At 42.7% G+C, this 18,608-nt stretch overlaps 1 protein-coding gene across 1 annotated transcript in view; it reads left to right on the top strand.

The window, feature by feature from the left end:
• Window positions 1-7,693, top strand: part of LOC103147342 (semaphorin-3F-like) — a 57,175-nt gene extending 49,482 nt beyond the window's left edge. Inside the window, exons 3-6 of the mRNA XM_016678317.1 lie at window positions 2,728-2,888; window positions 3,945-4,007; window positions 4,394-4,513; window positions 7,472-7,693. Coding sequence (XP_016533803.1) covers window positions 2,728-2,888; window positions 3,945-4,007; window positions 4,394-4,513; window positions 7,472-7,678 — 551 coding nt within the window. The 3' untranslated portion in view covers window positions 7,679-7,693. The remainder of the gene's footprint in view (window positions 1-2,727; window positions 2,889-3,944; window positions 4,008-4,393; window positions 4,514-7,471) is intronic.
• The last annotated feature ends 10,915 nt before the right edge of the window (window positions 7,694-18,608 follow it).

The following is an 18,608-nucleotide window of genomic DNA, read 5'->3' as shown; positions in this document are numbered from 1 at the left end:
TTCCTAATGCACAATTCTCTGTAGGGCACACTGTTGCTTTGCGCTGCTCACATTCCCTCCTCAGCTGACAGATGGTCTTATCCAGCTTCTCTCTGACAACAAACACAAACCGAAGAGCTGCTGACAACCTGCTTCAGGAAGGACTTGAACTGGCCCTCGGGAAGTGTGTGTGCACTTGTGTGTGTGTGTGTGTGTGTGTGTACTATCGCAGACACACACACAGGGACTCATCATTCAGCGTAAGACTCCTACACAAATAATCGAGGGGTCCAACCTTGTGCGAGAGAACTCTGACAGATGCCAATCACCTGGCCAACCTATAAACATTCCTTCGGCGGACACAGTTATTAAATCGAACTATACAAATAGAGCCAATCTAATGCTATTAATCCTTGCTTATTGATGTAACCCTCATGGTAAATTTAGATCTGGCTGGAAAGACGCCAAGATCGGATTCCTCGGGGGAGTCTGTTTGGAAAGGTCCAGAGATGGTGTTTATTTTAAGGCCTCATGCCGGACATGTTGATGGCTATGCATTCTTGGGCGTTCAGACCTCTAAAACACCTCAAAGGAATGTTTCTTGACAGTTTTAACCACACAGAACATGACTTACACATACATGGCTTGCAAAAAAACACAGCCCCAAAACCTTTTTAAGGGCAGGTAACCCCCTGTGTGCAAAAACTACTCCACAGGCCTGACGTCCCACATTTCCTCCTTGGCTTCTATCGTTATATCCCAGCAGACCTCTGTTTGGATCGCTGTGTAAAAGCCAAACACAGCTAACTATATTTGACAGTTTATACTTCTGGTTTCTTTCCACTGCAGCTTGGCCACACAATTAGTGTAAAAGAACCTCAAAAGATTCCTCGAAGGTGGATTGAGAGTAAATCTCGCCACTGAAGCAGGACGTTCCTGCTCCTTGAGCGAGCACTCTTGTTTGCCCAGCAGTATATGTGAATGCCATCCGTCCCTGCCTCTCATTATAGACGGCAGAGGAGTGTGTTTGTCTATGGTGGGGCGTGTGACCTCTGTGGTTGGAGCGACGGCTTCGCCGCTCTGCCTGTAGTTGGTCGCTGAACCAAGGAGAACGTATCAAACAAACACTCCAACGGCGAGCTGACAGAAGAGTTTGTACCTCTCGGCGTGCCAGTACATGTCCACTACATTGTGTTGCCAAGGGCTCGCCGCGCTTTTCTGACCTTCAGAGAATGGCGTTCTATCAAGAACTGGAATGTTTAAACCAGACATGTCCAAAGTCCGGCCCAGGGGCCAAATGCGGCCCGTGGTGAAATTTCATCTGGCCCGCAGCCTCTGTCATAAAATCAATAGCGTCTGGCCCGCAAGTAGAATTAATACATTGGGCAGCAATGTATTACGCCATATGCCATACCTGCATATGGCGTAGCTTACACACTAAACGCTGTTCCTTGTTTACCCACTAGAGGGCAGCAGCCTGTGTGACTCAGACCATTTGCAGCTGGAGCTCATTGATCTGCAGAGAGCCGCGGTCGGCACCAGTAGCTTTCTCTCGCCAACTTTTACCGACAGGTTTTTAAGGACGGGTTTCGAGAGATTCGAGCATTTGGTAAGAAAATGCTAAGCTTGTTTGGGTCGACGTATTTGTGTGAGAAGACATTCTCGGTTATTAACTTAAATAAGAGCCGTGTTCTAACATGGCTAACGGACTCTCACTTACAGACATCTTGCGCATCAATACCACTGATTTTGCGCCAGACCTGGCCTATGTGCTGCAGTCCAGATCTCAGTATCACCCATCACATTAATGCAGACAAGTCATTTGCCATTTACAATAAGTCTCTGAATAAATTATGTTTTTTAAGATCAAAATCGGTCATAAATTCAGACAAGTTTTCAGTTTTCACTCCAGAATAATAAACTTTTAAAAATCTAATCAACATTTATAGTTACTAATATATCATATTTAAAAAATGAGCCCGGCACTTGTTGATATGACTATTACTTTCTCATTTCTCTGTTGTTTTATTTAGAAATTCTGTAAATATTGAACTGCTATGGTGACATATTTTTTTATGTTTCAAATGTAGTTTGCACTCAAGAGTACAATTACTTGTGTTTAACCGTTAGAAAAAAGTTAGTTAAAAAAGTTAAATGAATTTTCAATTGCATATGATATGCATGTTTCAAATGAACCAAAAGACATGCTTAAGATCGCTGAAATTAAAATAAAAAAGCAAATGTGAAACACAGAATGGCTTGCTGAAATTTGTTTAAATATATTTTTGTTCTATGTAAAGAACATCCGCCAAGGTCGGCCCCCATACATTTTTAACACACCAAATTTGGCCCCCTTTGCAAAAAAGTTTGGTCACCCCAACCCATCGGAGGGTTACGGAGCCCCACTCTGTGGTACAGAAGTCACTTGTTGACCTCGTATCAGAGTGCAGCATCTGTTTTCTCTGACTTCCCACAGAAAGTCACAGGCAGTCTCTGGTGGGATATTTCCCAGATCTTTTGATCCACTCAGGAGGTATTAACCCATCAACACAGTGTGACAGCCCCTCGGTAGCACTTATCTCTAATGTGCGGTGTTAGGTTACCGTTGTGATCATGGAAAACCATCAGATAAGTTCATGTTGCTATGCTGCAGTGGCATGAGGAGTATGTCAGTTGTGTGTATGAGAAAATGTGCATACATGAATGCGTTCAGCTGTCATAAACAAAACCGTTTCTGTCTCCATGCAGAACTGAGGTCCACTGGTACAGCTCATCACTTTGCCTACCTGCTGAATGCGTCCGACTACCGGATCCTCCGTATGGATGAGGACCACGACCGCATGTATGTTGGCAGCAAGGACCACATCCTGTCCCTAGACCTCCATGACATCAACAAGAGTCCACATATTGTAAGACTTCTATTTATGGCTTTCACTATGACCCTAATCTGGGATAAACGTCTTCACCTCAGCAGCTGCTTCCAGGCCAAAAACACAACGCAACACACAACTGTGAGGTGGAATCAAAATAAAGGCTTTTTGACGTCTTTTCCAAAATATGTTCTTGCATTTACAAGTCAGGGTCTGTCTCTTATCAGGTTTGCACATCTGGAGACGTAATACAGTTAGTTGCCTGTTCAGCACCTTTAGCTCAGTATGATTGAATGAAGATCATGAGAGAAGATACATTTTCAAGTCTTGACTCAGATTTAAACTGGGTCTGAACTTTGACTCAGTCATTCTGAAACATAATTAGTCATGTCTTAAGATGGCCTAGTGAAAGTTAATTTGTTAGGCATACAGTCAGAACTGGATCAGATTATACCATAGAACATTCATGTAAGATGATGGCATAGTCAAAGTATTTTAGATCTAAACTTTGACTAGGCCATTCTAAAACATAGAATGTTCAAGGTTAGCCTAGTAAAATTTCATTTGCCAGGTCTGAAATCAATAGTCTAGTCAAAGTTTCAGGTGATTTTGTAACCTCCAGCAGGTTTTCTGCCTGTTTTTTTTTTTTCATGCTGAAGTAGGGCATCCCGTCTTCACGACTTTTCCACCACCGAATTAAGGGAATGTAATATAGACATTCCTTACTTTTCAGAATTTTACTTTGACATTTTTTAAAACCATGGATATTTTTCCTTCCACTTCACTATTATGTGCTACTTTGTCTTGGACTTTCCCAATGAAGTGCATCAACATTTCTGGTTGTTTCTTCCCCCCAGCTGCAGCCTTATGGGTTGTTTTTATTGGACTGCACTTTTTTGATGTTGGTTTCTGTAATGTGTTGCAAGACATAAATATTATTAAAAACTATGTTAACATTATAGCCATTTCAGCAGAACTGATATTAACATTTGTGGATTTGAATTTGTAACTTTAACCTAGAGATTCGATAAATGACGCTGATGCGTAACAGGTTTGATCGTAGCAATGAAACACATTCTGGTCTCGCCTTTGCAGATCCATTGGCCAGTGTCCGAACGAAGGCGGACAGAATGCCTCGTGAGCGGGAAGGATGCCAGCGTAAGTATGTGTGAAGACTGCGCTTGTAAAATCTGCAGGGTCGTTCTGTTTGGGTGATTCCCATCAACGCTTTCAAAAATATGGAACATTGAAAGTATACAATTCTCTCCGTTGATTTTTTTTTTTCTTTCTAATGTGGATGGCAAGTTTGAAAGGTTTTGAAATCAGCCCAGTAAAAAAGGATTTCCTCCTGCCTAGCCAAGCAGACATCAACAGATTACTGAGTGGCTTCCACTGGATGATAGTTTTTTTTTTTTAATATTTCTACATTTTGTACCGCTTCATTTTGGCAAATCAGCAGACGGTGCACCTGTTAATAAAATGACATGAATTGCTTTTTATTTGGATTTCACCAGGAATAATTTTACTGTTTTTCCCGTTTCCAGGAAGAGTGTGCAAACTTCATCCGTCTAATTGAGCCATGGAACCGGACTCACCTGTACATCTGCGGGACAGGAGCCTACAATCCAGTCTGCACCTTCGTCAACCGCGGGCGTAAACCTCAGGTTAGAAACTAGAACCTGAACACTGCGGAGCCAAAGAAGACACTCTCAGTAGATGGAAACAGTTTTCTCCACCTGTAGCATTAAGGATTCACCTGTCAAACCTTTCCCTCCTGCCGCCTCACCTTGGCCCTGTCCCAAAACGCTCACCACACCATACGCTCCTCTATGAAGTGTGTACTCCACTCAGAGTGCACAGAGAGGTTCAAGTGCAAATGTGGGGACGTACCGATCCACTTTTTTAACATCCGAGACTGGTACAGACATCTGAGGTTCAGTTTTAGACGATACAGAAAAACAGTGCTGAATTAAAATGTTGTTTGTAAGCACAGAGTAAATGTACTGAATTACAAATGTATTTGATAACTCTGCATCAACACAACACAGTTTAATACAACTGACATAAACAATATGTTGACTTCATTGGTCAAACGTAAAAATTAAACGACAAACCTTTTTTCAAATGGTTCAGAAAGTGTAGGAATTATAAAAATAAAATGAATAATAAAGCATGACATCGCTCAGAGCACAGTGGATAAAATTAGATTGAATAGATCGTCCCTTTTTGTCACTGATACCTGATGTAGAATTTTTTTACACTATCAGGACCGATGCAGATACCAATATCGGATTAGTGCATCTCTGCCACAATTCATCACGCAGCAATGTATTATGGGTAATACACTTTGATCTATTCAACCTAATTTTATCCACTGTGCTCTGAGCGATGTCATGCCACACTTTGGCTTAAGCCAAAGTGTGGCTTGAGGGACCAAGGGGACGTGGCGAAAGAGAACTGGGACACAAAACGCACTCGAACCCTTCAGCAGGAACTCGAACCCTTCAGCAGGAACGCGCGTTTGAAGGACATAAGGGTGGAAGTGGGAGTATTGGGACCAGGCCAACGTCGACCCTTTATGACGGTTTTCCTCCATCATTTGAAAACCAGCTCTCGGTGCCATGTGTCCACATGCAGTAAAGCAACCCGCCTCCCTCTCTGGTCTCAGCATTTACTGGAAGCCTGAACTAACGACTTTGCCACACTCCCCAGTAACACCTCACTGTTATTTTTAAAAAAAATTTTTTGTTTTTAATATCTCACTTGTTCCCAAACAGCAATTAAGGGGATATCCATTTTAAAAAGCACTAAACTGCTGCATTACTGCTTCCTCTAGAGATCACAGAGAGCACGGTTTGCATGAGTTCCCTTTAAAAACACACAGTTCGCCTGTGACCACCCCACCACCCCCAGCACCACAAGGCTAATCAAGGACCTCCATCCAGTCGCTCACATATCCATCCACCGCTTCATGCATTCATCCAGGCAGGCCACCTGCCAGACTCCACCATGTGGGATGTTTGGTAATTGGAAGTGGGAGCTCCCATTATGGGGTGCAAGTGGAATGTTCCATTAATGAGGCCTGTTGTTTTCTCTGGAACAGCAAACAGACGGCCCGAGTCGTGCCCCCCAACAGCACCTTTTCTGAGGCGGGCCAGCTCGTAAACCAAAAGTCAGGAATCAAGCAGTTTTTACACGTGCCTGGTTCTTATTAATTCAGACGGGCTGTTGTTCTCTGATTGGACCCTTTGAGGATAGTTTTGGAGCGGTGTGCACACGTGGGTTTTGGGAACTGTTTTTAGTGAAATGTTTTTGCTTTTGCTGCAGATTCTAGCAGGTTGTAGGATAATCTGGCTGTCATTGATTTAAATGGAGGACAGGAGGGCTGCTGCTGTTCAGCCGTCCTACAGACATACAATTACAGCAACATGTACTTCCTGTGGAACCAAGTACGACCATATATAGTGTGCTAAAAGTCTCTTGAACTTTTTCACATTTTGTGACGGTACACCAAAAACTTTAATGTACTTTATCGGGATTTCATGTGAAATAATTAAGAAAAAAAAAATGACGTAAGATATCCTCCTGACTACCAGTAGTTCATTTTTGTCCTCTGCAGAGGACATTTCTAAACTTGAATATCTCTTGTGCAATTTTCAGAAATAAATCTTTTTTAAAAATGTGACATTCCAGCTGCCATTTAAGCTGCGTTCACAAAGCAGGTCTCGATCCTCTGCAATTTTTTGCTGAAATCAGATTTAAGTTTTTTGTTTTTTGCGTGATCGTTCGTGCTGCTAGTTAACTCTGACTGCACTCAGACTTCTCTGTGAACAGTTTACGACCCCGAAGCGACCCGTCTGCGCAAAGGAACAACACAGACATCACACAGCATTGCTCTGTTTCAGAGGTAATAATGGAATGAAAATAATGTTGCCGTCTTTGGATCGATTTTGATGTTAAGCAGTGGGAGCTGACAGTATTTCCCACAAGATCATAACAAGGCAAAGGAAGCTAAGAAAAATAATCCTAATTTATCACATCTGACTTCTTCTGGTGCAAAAGTCACTACAGTGACATAAAAGTCTGAAAAATGTGACATGACACTTTGAGAACTACTGTAAACACATCCAATTTAGTACCACATATGAAAGTAACACAAATCAGACTTTTTGGGGTGCGAGTTGATGACAGGATCTGAATTGGGCTGTTCAGACAATCATGAAAAAGTTGGATGTGGAATCACATATGCCTGTTGTGTGGCTGTAGCCTTACTGTGCGTTAGCAGCAATATGATGTGTGGTTGCTAGTGAAGAAAAGTGAACCGTTTTTATTCGTAAGCAATTTAGAAAAACCGGTTTTTGGCGTTTGACGTAAAATCCCAGCAAAACACATTGAAGGTTCTGCTTGTAACATGACAAAAAGTGAAAAGGTTCAAGAGGCACGAACACTTTTCTCCAAGGCACTGTGTCTGCTTTTGCGGTAAATGTTTTACTTGAGGAGTTTCTCATCATGTTTTGCAATCAAAAGAGGCCCATGCAATTCACCCGACTGCACAAGGAGGGCCTTGATCCTCCCTCGTCAGCCGCGTAACATCCAGACTGTATTGCTGTTTCCTGTTTTAGACGTCCATGTATCTGCAGATGGCCCTGGCCAGGGGAAGGGCCAGCCGCGCGGCCGAACCCAGCGCGGTGCACGACACACTTGGACTGAAGGTGCGATGCGGGCCCCTGTTTGCGCCGCGGCCCCAGCGGACTGCCGGGGCTGGCGGTCACCAGCAGCATGCCCTCCATTCTTTGTGTCTGAGCACATCCTGTCAATGCCATTTTTAATCTAAAAGCCATCATTTGTTTATCTTTGTAACATTTAGCATGCGCCTTTTTTTTTTTTTTTTTTTTTTTTAAGTTTGTGCACCATCCTCAAAATTGAATTTCACGTTTCATTCGTACTTTCTTTGTGTCCTCCTCAGTGTTGCAGCACACCGTCTTACTCGTCATCGTCCTTTGTTCGTTTCCGCTTTCTGTATGTGTTAAATGCCACGTTTTGCATGAGCGCGGGGTTATCATGTGAAATGGGGCCGATCAGGCTGCTAAAAACACCAGGCGCAGTTTGAATTAAACAGGCTTTTGTTCCCTTTCAGCGCATGGCATTTAGTCTCATATCAGAAACGGTGGATATTCTAATCACTCACGCTGCTTGTTTGAGTGAATCCAGCTTGCTCCGCCCAAGCAGCGCTGCGTCCCACAGAGGCCGAGTCAGCATCTGACCCACTCCCACAGCAGGGCCTGTTAGCCCAGAGCAAACACCAGCCATCTGTATCCAACTGGCTGCGCTTTGAGGGGAGGAAAACAGCGGCATACTTGAACATGTCTTCACTCGAAAGACTTTGGAACAGGCTTAACGTGAAATAGTTCACTTCAAAATTAGTTCATAGTTCCTTTATTTAAAATGTATTCGAGCCCCTTGGATCTGATTTTAATGTATTGTATTAGGATGTCTGTGGTAGACCAACACAAAGTAATAGAGTATCTTTTCAAACATATTTATAATTCAAATACCATACACTTTTTTTTTCTTTTTTTGCAAATGAAAATCTGAAAAGTGTGGCTTGCACTTGTATTCAGAGTCAATACTGTCCAAGTTTTTGTCAGCTTTTCACATGAAGACACCAAATTTTTATGCTCATTCTTTCCAAAATAGCTCAAGTTTAGATCAACTGCATAGAAAGCATCTGTGAATAAAACTGCTCAAATCCTGCCAAGGATTCACTAACTGATTTCTGTATGAACTTTGACTAAGCCATTCTAACTGATTAAATTGGCCTAATTGGCTCTGAACCATTCCTTTGTAGCTCTGACTATAGTAAAAATCTTCTTGGGATTTGTTTCTCAGCGCTGCTCCATGAAGGCAGGATTTGTGGAGTTGGCGACCACTAGTTGTCATAGCAACACACTGTATCTCCTCCAAAGTCATCTTATAGTTGCTTTGTTGTCCAGGCTGCATCTTTAGGTGGTTGACTGTGTTGGTAACACTTTATTTGAAGGGGTGTGCATAAGACTGACATGACATTGTCATAAACATTACATAATATCTGTCATGAACATAAAAAAGTCTTTATGAATGTTTATGACTGTTGTCATGAAGCGTCATCCGGTAAATAATGACACTTTTAATGCAAAGTTGCTCTAAAAGTTGCATTAAAAGTCCATTAAAAGTGCCAACTTTGCATGATTTTGTAAATAATGACAATTTAATGCAAAGTTATAATTTAACTGTGTTTTTTTCAACATTAGAGGAATACTGACAAAGTTTTTTGCACATTTGCAACAGAAACACAAATTGTATTCTCTTTATGCCAATTTTTTAAAATAAAAACGACTGTTTGCAGTCTGTTTAATTTCAGGCTATCAATGCACAGGGTGTTGAATCCTAATATTTTCCACAGATTCCCTCCAAACATTTAAAACCATCCATCGTACACTTTACACTTTAAGATTATGTGCCAAGTTGTGTTGGTCTGTCATAAAATCCCAATAAAATACCATAAAGTTAGTTTGTAATGTGCCAAAAAATTTTAAGAGGATTGAATACTTTTGCAGCGTTTGTAACTTCTAATGTGACAGAACTAAGGTAGGATTTTGCGTGTGGAGGGTTGAGGTCTGGGCCGGACTAGCTGAGCTTGGAAGCCGTAGATAACTGCCTTCAGTTCTAGTTTGATTTTTATTTTTTGACTTTTCAGCTTTTCTGCAGGATAATTATGTCACATTTTTATACGAACCCATATAGACACATTTTTTCTTTGGGTGTACATAATTATATGCAACTTCTTTTTATTTTGCACTTCACTTTATGGCATGGCTTTGAGTCAATTAGCCTGCACCTTCTCTCTCTTTTTTATTTCTTTGTTTGCTCGAGCGGTGATGTTAATCAAAGATGAATAGGTAATTGCAAGTGAAGTGTGTTTGGCACAGAGCCACAGTCTCTGTCCCTGATGGGAGTGGGGAAAAAAACGAAAAAAAGACGATGCACTCCGGTCTGCGAGGCTCGGCCACAGGACATGTCATCACATGCCACTGCTTTCATTTTACCCTACTCATACGCAAATTCCTGCCAATCACCCACACGCGCTTGTGTGCTGGGAAGCCACAAGCATCGAGCATCAGTCATCCTGGCCTCCATGCGTGGCTTGTTTTTTGTTTGTTTTTTTTCGCCTCCTCTGCTGGATTACAGGTGTCGGCAGCCCGCGCTCCCACCCGTACGTACGCACCGAGAAGAAGCTGAGAGGTTTTCAGCTTACTGTGTAGCGAGGCGCGGCCCACGACGCGTTTCTGAAGCTAGAGCCGGCACGGGGACGTTGATTAAAAATTCCTCGCTTTCACTGCATGCATTTTTCTGTATGAACTTACACTCATTATTCTAACACTTCATCCCCCACCGGGCCCCGTGGGTCCCACAGGTGTCAGAGGCAACGCACACGTTCCCTCCCTCATCCTTCCCCCTCCAGGGAATCACAGTGGCAAGACGAAGAGTGCTGAATTTATTCCCATCTCNAGCAGAGCCAAAACAACCTCTGGGCCTGCATTTCTTCCTCCAGAACTTTCTCCGTGTCACACTTTAACCTGTTTGCACCTGAAGTTGGTAAATGCTTTCTGACACGCACATTTCCTCCCAACATCCCCCAGCGAAAGCTGGCTGCTAAATGAGGTCCTGCCGGGCTCTGGGCGGGATGTGAAACCCATCAGCTTCACCGTTTTACGAGGTCTGTTTCTTTACGCGACATGTCGGTTGAGTTTTGTTCATAAACGTCCCACCACCAAGGTTTAATTCTGCTTGGCTGGGAATGTGAGAGAATAACTGCGCAGCGCTCTGATGATTTAGAAAGCATATTTCCTGAGTTGGGGAAGAAATGAAGTGTTTATGGTGGGGCAAAAAGAGGCCGGACTAGAGGGATGGAAGACATCGGGGATGCTTTGGCCGAACGTCGCTCTTTTTGCTTTTCATTTTTCCCGTCACTTGAGGTTTTGGTGGAGGCTGCCAAAGCAAACACCTCCATATTGTGCCTCAGAAGAACAAATCTGAACTTTTCACACACTTCCTTATAGCATGTCTCTTCCTTCCAGCTCCAGAAATGGAATTGCTTCATTTCTGCACTGATTTCATTTACAGTGCCTTGCAAAAATATTCATACCTCTTTTTTTTTCACAGTAGAACAGCAAACAAATAAATTTTACTGGGATTTTATGACACAATGTTCACACAGCATGACACAACTATAACCCTATGAAGACATGGCTCAAAGAATGTTGGCGTGTTGAAATTACGGACTTAAATCGAATAGAGCGAATCTTAAATTAAGTTCCAGCCAATCTGGCTCAGCTTAGGTTATGTTGCAAAGAAGAAGAAAAAACTTCTTCTTTAGGGGATTTTGGACCTTAAGTTTTATCACGATAGTTTGTAGTATTGTAATAAGTGACAATAACTCTTTTTTTCTTTCTTTTTTTACGTACGTGTATAGTGCCTTCAGGACACCAGTCACATGTGATTTGCATTACTGAGATGCACACATTAATCATATGTTTAATTTATTGATATTTACACCTTTACTAAACAGTGAAGAAAAATGGTAAAACTAAAATTCCCCATAATACAGTTTTTGAGCATTTAAAACATCATTAATTTGAATTTATTGTGACCATGATGAATCAAAGCTGCTGCATCACGATAAACGATAAATTCCCATCCCTATAAGAATCATTCCAGAAAAGACTGACTGTGAAAAAAATGGACCGTTTCCACTTGTGTCCACGGCAGCATCCCTGCTGGTGTTCAGCACCGTTTGAACCTTCACATTTTACACCTTCCTGCCAGGCACTTCACTTCCTTGTGTATATACGCAATGTGTATTATCAGCATGTGCATGAGAGGGAGAGGGACGAGGTCTAAGAGGGCAAGCAAAGACGTCTCACTCTCACCCACTCAGTCTGCCTCATCCTGTCCGTCTCCCGCGGTTATCGGGCTGATTTTATCACCCCGCTTTCTGCCGAGGAGATTACCAGTGACAAACTGGGATGGCTAAATCGGCTTGGTAAACCTGCTGACCCTGCAAAGCTCCAACCAGCGCCTCGGACACTATCTCCTTAACTCCACCTTCATCAGGCCGTTATGGCATGTGGTCGTCCAGAATAACAGTCTTAAAGAGATAAAGCTCAGAGGAGCTACTGAGGCGATAACATGGGAAGACATGTTCCAAAGCTCCGGTCGGGCCGAACGCTGAGCCTATGCATCACAACTTGAGCTGTAGAACAGTGGAAAGCATAATTGACTACTGTTTCAAAACCTGCTTTATAAAAAAGCTGTTAATTTCCAACGTTTTGTTTGTTTTTAAGGGTTTTAAACAGGTTTGTTTTGCACTTGTACACATGGAGCCTCAGGAATCGGGTCTCCTGAGGGAAAACCGATCCCATCGGATTGATTCTGTGCTTCTTAAGGAAACCTGATTATCTCATTCTGACTCAGAAAGAGGATAAGATTGCGAAGCTTTCGAAGGTTCTTTTTAAAACGACCATAGTTTACGGACTCCAAGCTTACAGGGTCAGGGTCATGGGATCAGTGAGTTTACCCTCTGTGGTTCTGGTTTGCATTTATCGTATCGTTTAGCATTGATCGCGATCGATTTCTTATCACGATCAAATTCTGATGTACTGCGGTCACAATAAATTCCAATCAATCATATTTAAAAACCCCTAAAACTGCCTGTATTGTTCAGCTTGTTAGTTTTGTCATTTCCATCCATTGTGTGTTCAGTAAAGATGTATAAATAAAAATCCATACATTTGAAAATATGATTAAATGCCGCTGTGGGTAGTTTTGATAAGTCACACTTTTTTGTTCCTGGTCTTCTAAAGGAAATATAATTGCAATCCCATGCATGGAAAAAATAAACAGTTCTTGTCCCTTTAATTGTCATCACAATAGTACCATGAAATGTTGCGATAAAACTATATTTGCATATTGCCCATCCCTACTCTGTGGAGCTTGTTGGATGCTGATGGGTTTCCCTTAGTGTCCGCATCAGTTGGGTTTGGAGGAAGTCGGCTATGTGAGCCTTGATTCCCATGGTGCCGACTCGGTGAGGCGGCCCGAAACACAGTGGTGTTTGAAAAAGAATTGATCATCTTCATGTCAGAGGAACGCCCGGTTGTATAGAAAAAACGTGATGAGACAAAATGGACTAAAGCTGCTGGTGTACACATGACAAAAAAACTGGGATTAGCTTCCTAATCCCACTTCCTATCCCCCAAAGCCTGGGATTCATGGACAGGTTGGAACCCAGCTGATCGTCTGCCTCTGTTCAAAACGCCCCATCAGCTTCCTGCTTCTGTCCACAACGTCAGCCTCTTGACAAGCGTGACTGATGACCGCAGAGGCGCCAACGCAGCAAATTTTCCTCTCAACGACTCGCACCTTAGTCTGCCCACCCAAGAAACAGGAAAAACGAGCGGCGAGGTGGGGCGCCGGTGAGGACGAGAGCGCAGTGGGAGACCGGTGGGAGGAAGAGGACTAGAGCCGGGCCACAATAGCTGCTGTCACAATGTGTTGAGCATCGATGTCATTCTCAGGAAGGGGCTGGAACAACTGGCCTCCCTCACTTTGACCCCCTACACAAGCGAGGCATTCATCGCACCCCTCCGGCATAACAGTGGGCCACTGGTGTCGGCCACATAGCTGCTGTATCCTGTGTCTTTGCAACTGTAAATCTTGCTCTGTCACTTTAAGAAAACACCTGAGAAAGACAGAGATATATGGAGGAGAGGCTTGTTCACACAACTCAAGCAAGGCCCTTAAGAAATTAATGGTTTTTACAACAAAGATGTTGGCTCAAAGGTACAAATATAATTTAAAGTCGCTCCACCTTAGTGAAGAGAAAGATTTTCTGCATTCCTTTTTAGACTTTTGAGAACAAGGATTTACTTTTCACAGAGCCAAAGATTGGGAAATAGTGAAAACTGCACAACTATCAAAGACAACTTTAATCCTTAGCAGAGCTTAAACTAGCTTTTTGATTCCCTTTGATGAAACCGGTTGCTTTTATCATGCCAGAAACATCAGAGATGAGTGTTTATCAGCGCTTATGACATTCTGTGTCATTTGTAATAAAAATAAAATCCACTTTCATTTCAGGAATAAAGAAAATAAGAAATCACTTTGTTCTTGGCGTTTGACAGCTTCAGTGGTGTAGAAGGTGAAAACTTGAGTTTTAATGGGCTTCTTTCCCCCTGCAAGGTGGTGAGATTCTTACAGTGAGATTCGTTCAGTCGATTGGTTTATGGCCAAGGCGAAGCATCCTGTGCAGAATACTTTAGCTATCACAAAGCCGAGAGATCAATGCTCTATTTTCTGACCTCCCTTTCTGAAACAAGTCAACATGCTGAAGAATCAGCTGTATTTGACCACTGCAGTGTTTTGCAGTTGTGTAAACACAACACTTAAAGATTTCCTGAAGATCAAACATTTCTTCTGCTGTAGTTCCTTTGAGCTGATCTGACCAGGATTTGAGGCAACATAAAAATCCATCATTTGTGCATCTTTCAAATAATTGACTGACATTTGCATATTGCTTGTTCAACCAAACACATAAAACTATCTAGTTCTTCCATTGGAACGACTATAGAGATATTATCTATCAGTTGGAGTCTTTTAATGTCTCTTGTTCTGGGTTTTGTTGGGGTGTAGCAAGACATCATGGGTACCAGATGAATTTACTTCCAATAACCCAAAAGCTTGTACATCTCTGTGATCCAGATGGATGTGATCGAATGATACTGACAAAATGATTATCAAGGAGAGTTTGTTGTTGTGGGCATTGTGGAATTATGATCTATAAATGGCCCTTGTTTGACTTGTTGAATTTTTTACTTTATTTTGAAAAGCTAAAATAGAAATTCATATTCCCAAAATATTATTAGTTGATCTCATTTTTTCTTGTGAACCTCTTCTGGGAAGCTGGATTGACCCCTTGTTTTCGGTGAACTCGGGGGAATCTCACTGACATTTAGCACAAGTTTAGGGTGGCAGCGAATCATCTTCCATAGTTTATCGCTGTTCTGGCCTCCTGGCTGATGGTGTCCTCCAGGTTTATCCCAGTCTGGACTCAGACATCAGAGCCAGACATGGCAGCAATTTTCTCTCTGCCTCTAAGTGTGTCCAGCATGCAGGGATTATTGTCTGACATTCAGCTGAGGCATGCCGAGTTAAGATAAGGGAGACTGAAGGTATCACAGCTCTCTGAGCCAGGGTTTTAGGTTTAGTCTTAGTGGCGTCTGCTCCATTAAATATCAAGTTGTTGTTTTTTCCTGCTACCTTCTCTGGCCACTGTATGAAATCATCTTGAAGATGAATTCTCTTCACTAAACGTGCTCAGGAAACCAGAACCTACTACACACATTACTATGGCTAGACGGAGTCACGGGGTCATGAGGTGACCCACACTTCCTTACACTGTGGGAGTGTGTGTGAGGATCTCTGTCGCAGCTGGAGTTCTGTATTAAGACAAGTAACAGCAGAAAGTTTGCGACCTTGAGTCCATTGAGCCACGTTTTACAGAATCGGCTCACCCTGTAGCGGTTTACCCCACTGGGACGCACTCATTGTAATTCAGGACAGGTGATGCAATAATGCTACTTTACCCCAGGCGATCCCTGTTTTCTGATTCTGCTTGGGTTGAGGAGGGATGACCCTGACCCCGAGTTAATCCGAGATTAGACCAGGACATAAATCGCCAACCGCCGCCAACAGATGAACCTTGACCTCCACCGTGTCTCCTGGCGGCCATCTGAGCATCCCTGCTGACTGTCATTAGCCGAGGCAGGCGTTACCAAGGCGTCATCCAGAAGAGACAGCAGCATGTCTGCCGTTTTTTCTGAGGACCTCCAGAATGATTCTCAGGAATCACGAGGAAGAGGATTACCAAATCAGACATGTGGGATGGGAACGTGTTATTTATTGATGTGCGGACCGTGAAAACCCCGTTTCCATTAAAACAGAGCTCTGCTATTGCAGATGGGTGTTATTAAATCGGGACACTCGAGGGATGATCTCTTTCCTGACCACATCTCCAAATTCCACATGCATCTCTTTTTATACGTTTCCACCAGACTGAGGGAGACGGACGTCCATTTGTTTGGAGAGATGCCACGAGCTCGACGGAGCTTGCCACCTTTTTTGCGGTGGGGCTTCTTTGTCGCACTTTGTTGCACCAAAAGCACATCTGTCTGCTGTTACGAGAGTTTACATGAAAAAGGAGACAAGGTGCCCCTCCTCCCCCCCGCCTCGCCGTCTCCCTCTGTCCGTCAGTGAGCGGGTCTTAGGTGACGGGAGCCAGAGGCCCCCGCGATAAGGCCATCTCTCCGCATGAGGGCTCATCGGACCTGACAGTGAATACAAATTGGTGCCATTAGCAAGGATGGGGGAAGGGTACGACAGTGGGTCCTAATTATAGAGTGAGTGAGCCCCCCTGGTCGGCAAGAGGGGCAAGAGGGGCAGTAGCAGTGAGGTGGCAACGGTGCTAAACATCAAGGTGTGGCGCCCCCTTTACGCATCACAGGGCATCGCAGTGCGACTTGAGGATGCGGGGAGGGTGAACGATCTGGTTAATGATGTGTGATGTGGGAGCGCTCTCAGTGTAGATCCATCATGCAGTTTACATTCAACACCAGTTGTGACAAGAGAGGGTCACACCCTTTCCCAGTGGGGCAGAAACTCACGAACAAAATCACTTTTAGCATCACTAACAGATAAAATCTGACTGTTTGGATTTTTTCCAAGCATCGAGGTGAAGCCTGTTAAGAAAAACCATCGTAGATTTGGATTTAGGATTATTTCCAATCAATTAAAAAGTTTTTTATGAGAAATGAGACGGCAGTAAAAGGAATCTATTTTCCATGTTTCCATTGGAATTTTGAACGTTTATCTTTGCTTTGAGCTCTCTATTTGGATCAACCTAAATAATTAATATTACTCCATCTGTGAGAGGTGATGCTGGTTAAAATTTCTTTAAATCCAAGTCTGTCATGACTTGGTCAGAATTTTAGGCCTATATGTAAATGCAGTATCTGCTTCTAAGTGGTTTAAATTTATATAAATGCACCAGAAATGAATCAAGCTTTTTCTACATATCTTGGGAATGATCAGATAAGTTATTTATTTCTAAATTCAACTCAAGAAATGTGTGCCTTTGTATGTTTTGCCTTAAAGAATTAGGTTTAAAGAAAAAAAAAAACTGTTTCACACTATATTTTTCTGCTCATCTGGTAAGAAAGGAAAAATCCTGTTTCTTTGTACAAATTGAGTTTTTGAAGTAAACCTTTTTCTTTCTACACGGGAACTGTTTTTTTTTTTTTTTTTCTAAAACCAGAAAGTTTTTAACCATTTTGTCTGGATGGCACCCAAAACAGGTTTTCTAGTGTGAAAATCTCGTCCTCATATTCACATGGACAGTGAAAATAATTATTTATAACTTACTCAATTTACATATTAGTCCTACACCTAATTCCTAACCCAAAACCAGCATTTTGTTTTTTAAATGGCTCAGGCTTTGGGCCCCATAAGGAGCAGTGAGGCCTCATAATGTAGTGTTTGTAGGAAAAATTGGCCTGACAAGCCAAGAAATATTAAAACACACACAGGATGCACCTCACAATGGCATTCCTCTCTTCAAGAGTTTCAGGCTCTTTGTCATAATCAGCGGGTCAGATCATATCTCAGTCAGTTGCCCTTGCTTAGTTTTTTACTAAGTGACACATCCCTTCTGATTTGGCACTGATTACAAGCGGCTGCTCACTTTTAATGTCCCCCCCTCTTCAAAAGGGTGACTAAGCCAAGGCAAGCAGCTGTTGCATTCTTATGCCGTTATCGTTCCTTCTCATTTAGCAGCGCAGCTAACCTCATGCCCACTCTGCACACACATTCTTTAGCAGCTCGGTCAACTCTATGTTAGCTTTGAAGCGTACAGCTTACACAAACTCAAATTACTCGTAGCGTTTGACACAGAGACGAGTCGTGTTAAAAGTAGCCGCTGCTGAATGAGGCTGCAAGCCTCAAAACCGGCTGATTAGAAGTGGCTCCACTAACGAGATAGGAGTGCAGGTGGCCTATCAGGCATCCAGCGGGCAAACACTTGTCCAAAAGGAGATGGTGCTTTAATCTCCATCTGCGTGTCAGTATGCCCAGTGATTGCCCCCATTTCAGGTGCTTCCTTATCCTGCAAACGCAGGAAGTCATTGTGAGAAAGTTGGCGCTAGATTAAGATAGGAGCGGAGAGGAGGGGGAAAAAAAGCAGCGGCTGTCTGATATGGGCATCTGGATGTAAGCCAGGAACACTCTCTGTAAACACAACGCCTTAATTTGCATGTAAATTGCCTTTCTTTGATTAAACTGTAATGAAAAACTCTCACGTGAAAACACATTGTCACATTGCATTAAAGAAACACAAAATCCGTTGCAGACGTTTTGTGACAGTTCCTTGTGGTTTTTGTTCAATTGCTAGTTTGCAGAAAGTGAATAATCATTGACACGCAACAGAGAAATACCACATGGCAGGTCAAAAGTTGAGCACTGAACTGTAAGACCTGATGTTGAAATGTCACAACATCTTTATTTCAAACATTTTTTGAAAATAAATCTGGACTTTTGAACTTGTCCATACCCTACTGTTGGAATGCTATTGGTTAGGAAATTTGCATACAAGTTCGCCCAACAGGAAAA

This window comes from Poecilia formosa, unplaced genomic scaffold (genome assembly GCF_000485575.1).
Source record: "Poecilia formosa unplaced genomic scaffold, Poecilia_formosa-5.1.2 Scaffold180, whole genome shotgun sequence".
Taxonomy (NCBI): Eukaryota; Metazoa; Chordata; class Actinopteri; order Cyprinodontiformes; family Poeciliidae; genus Poecilia; species Poecilia formosa.
Note: the sequence above shows the minus strand (reverse complement) of the source record. Positions and strands in the feature narration are given on the sequence as shown.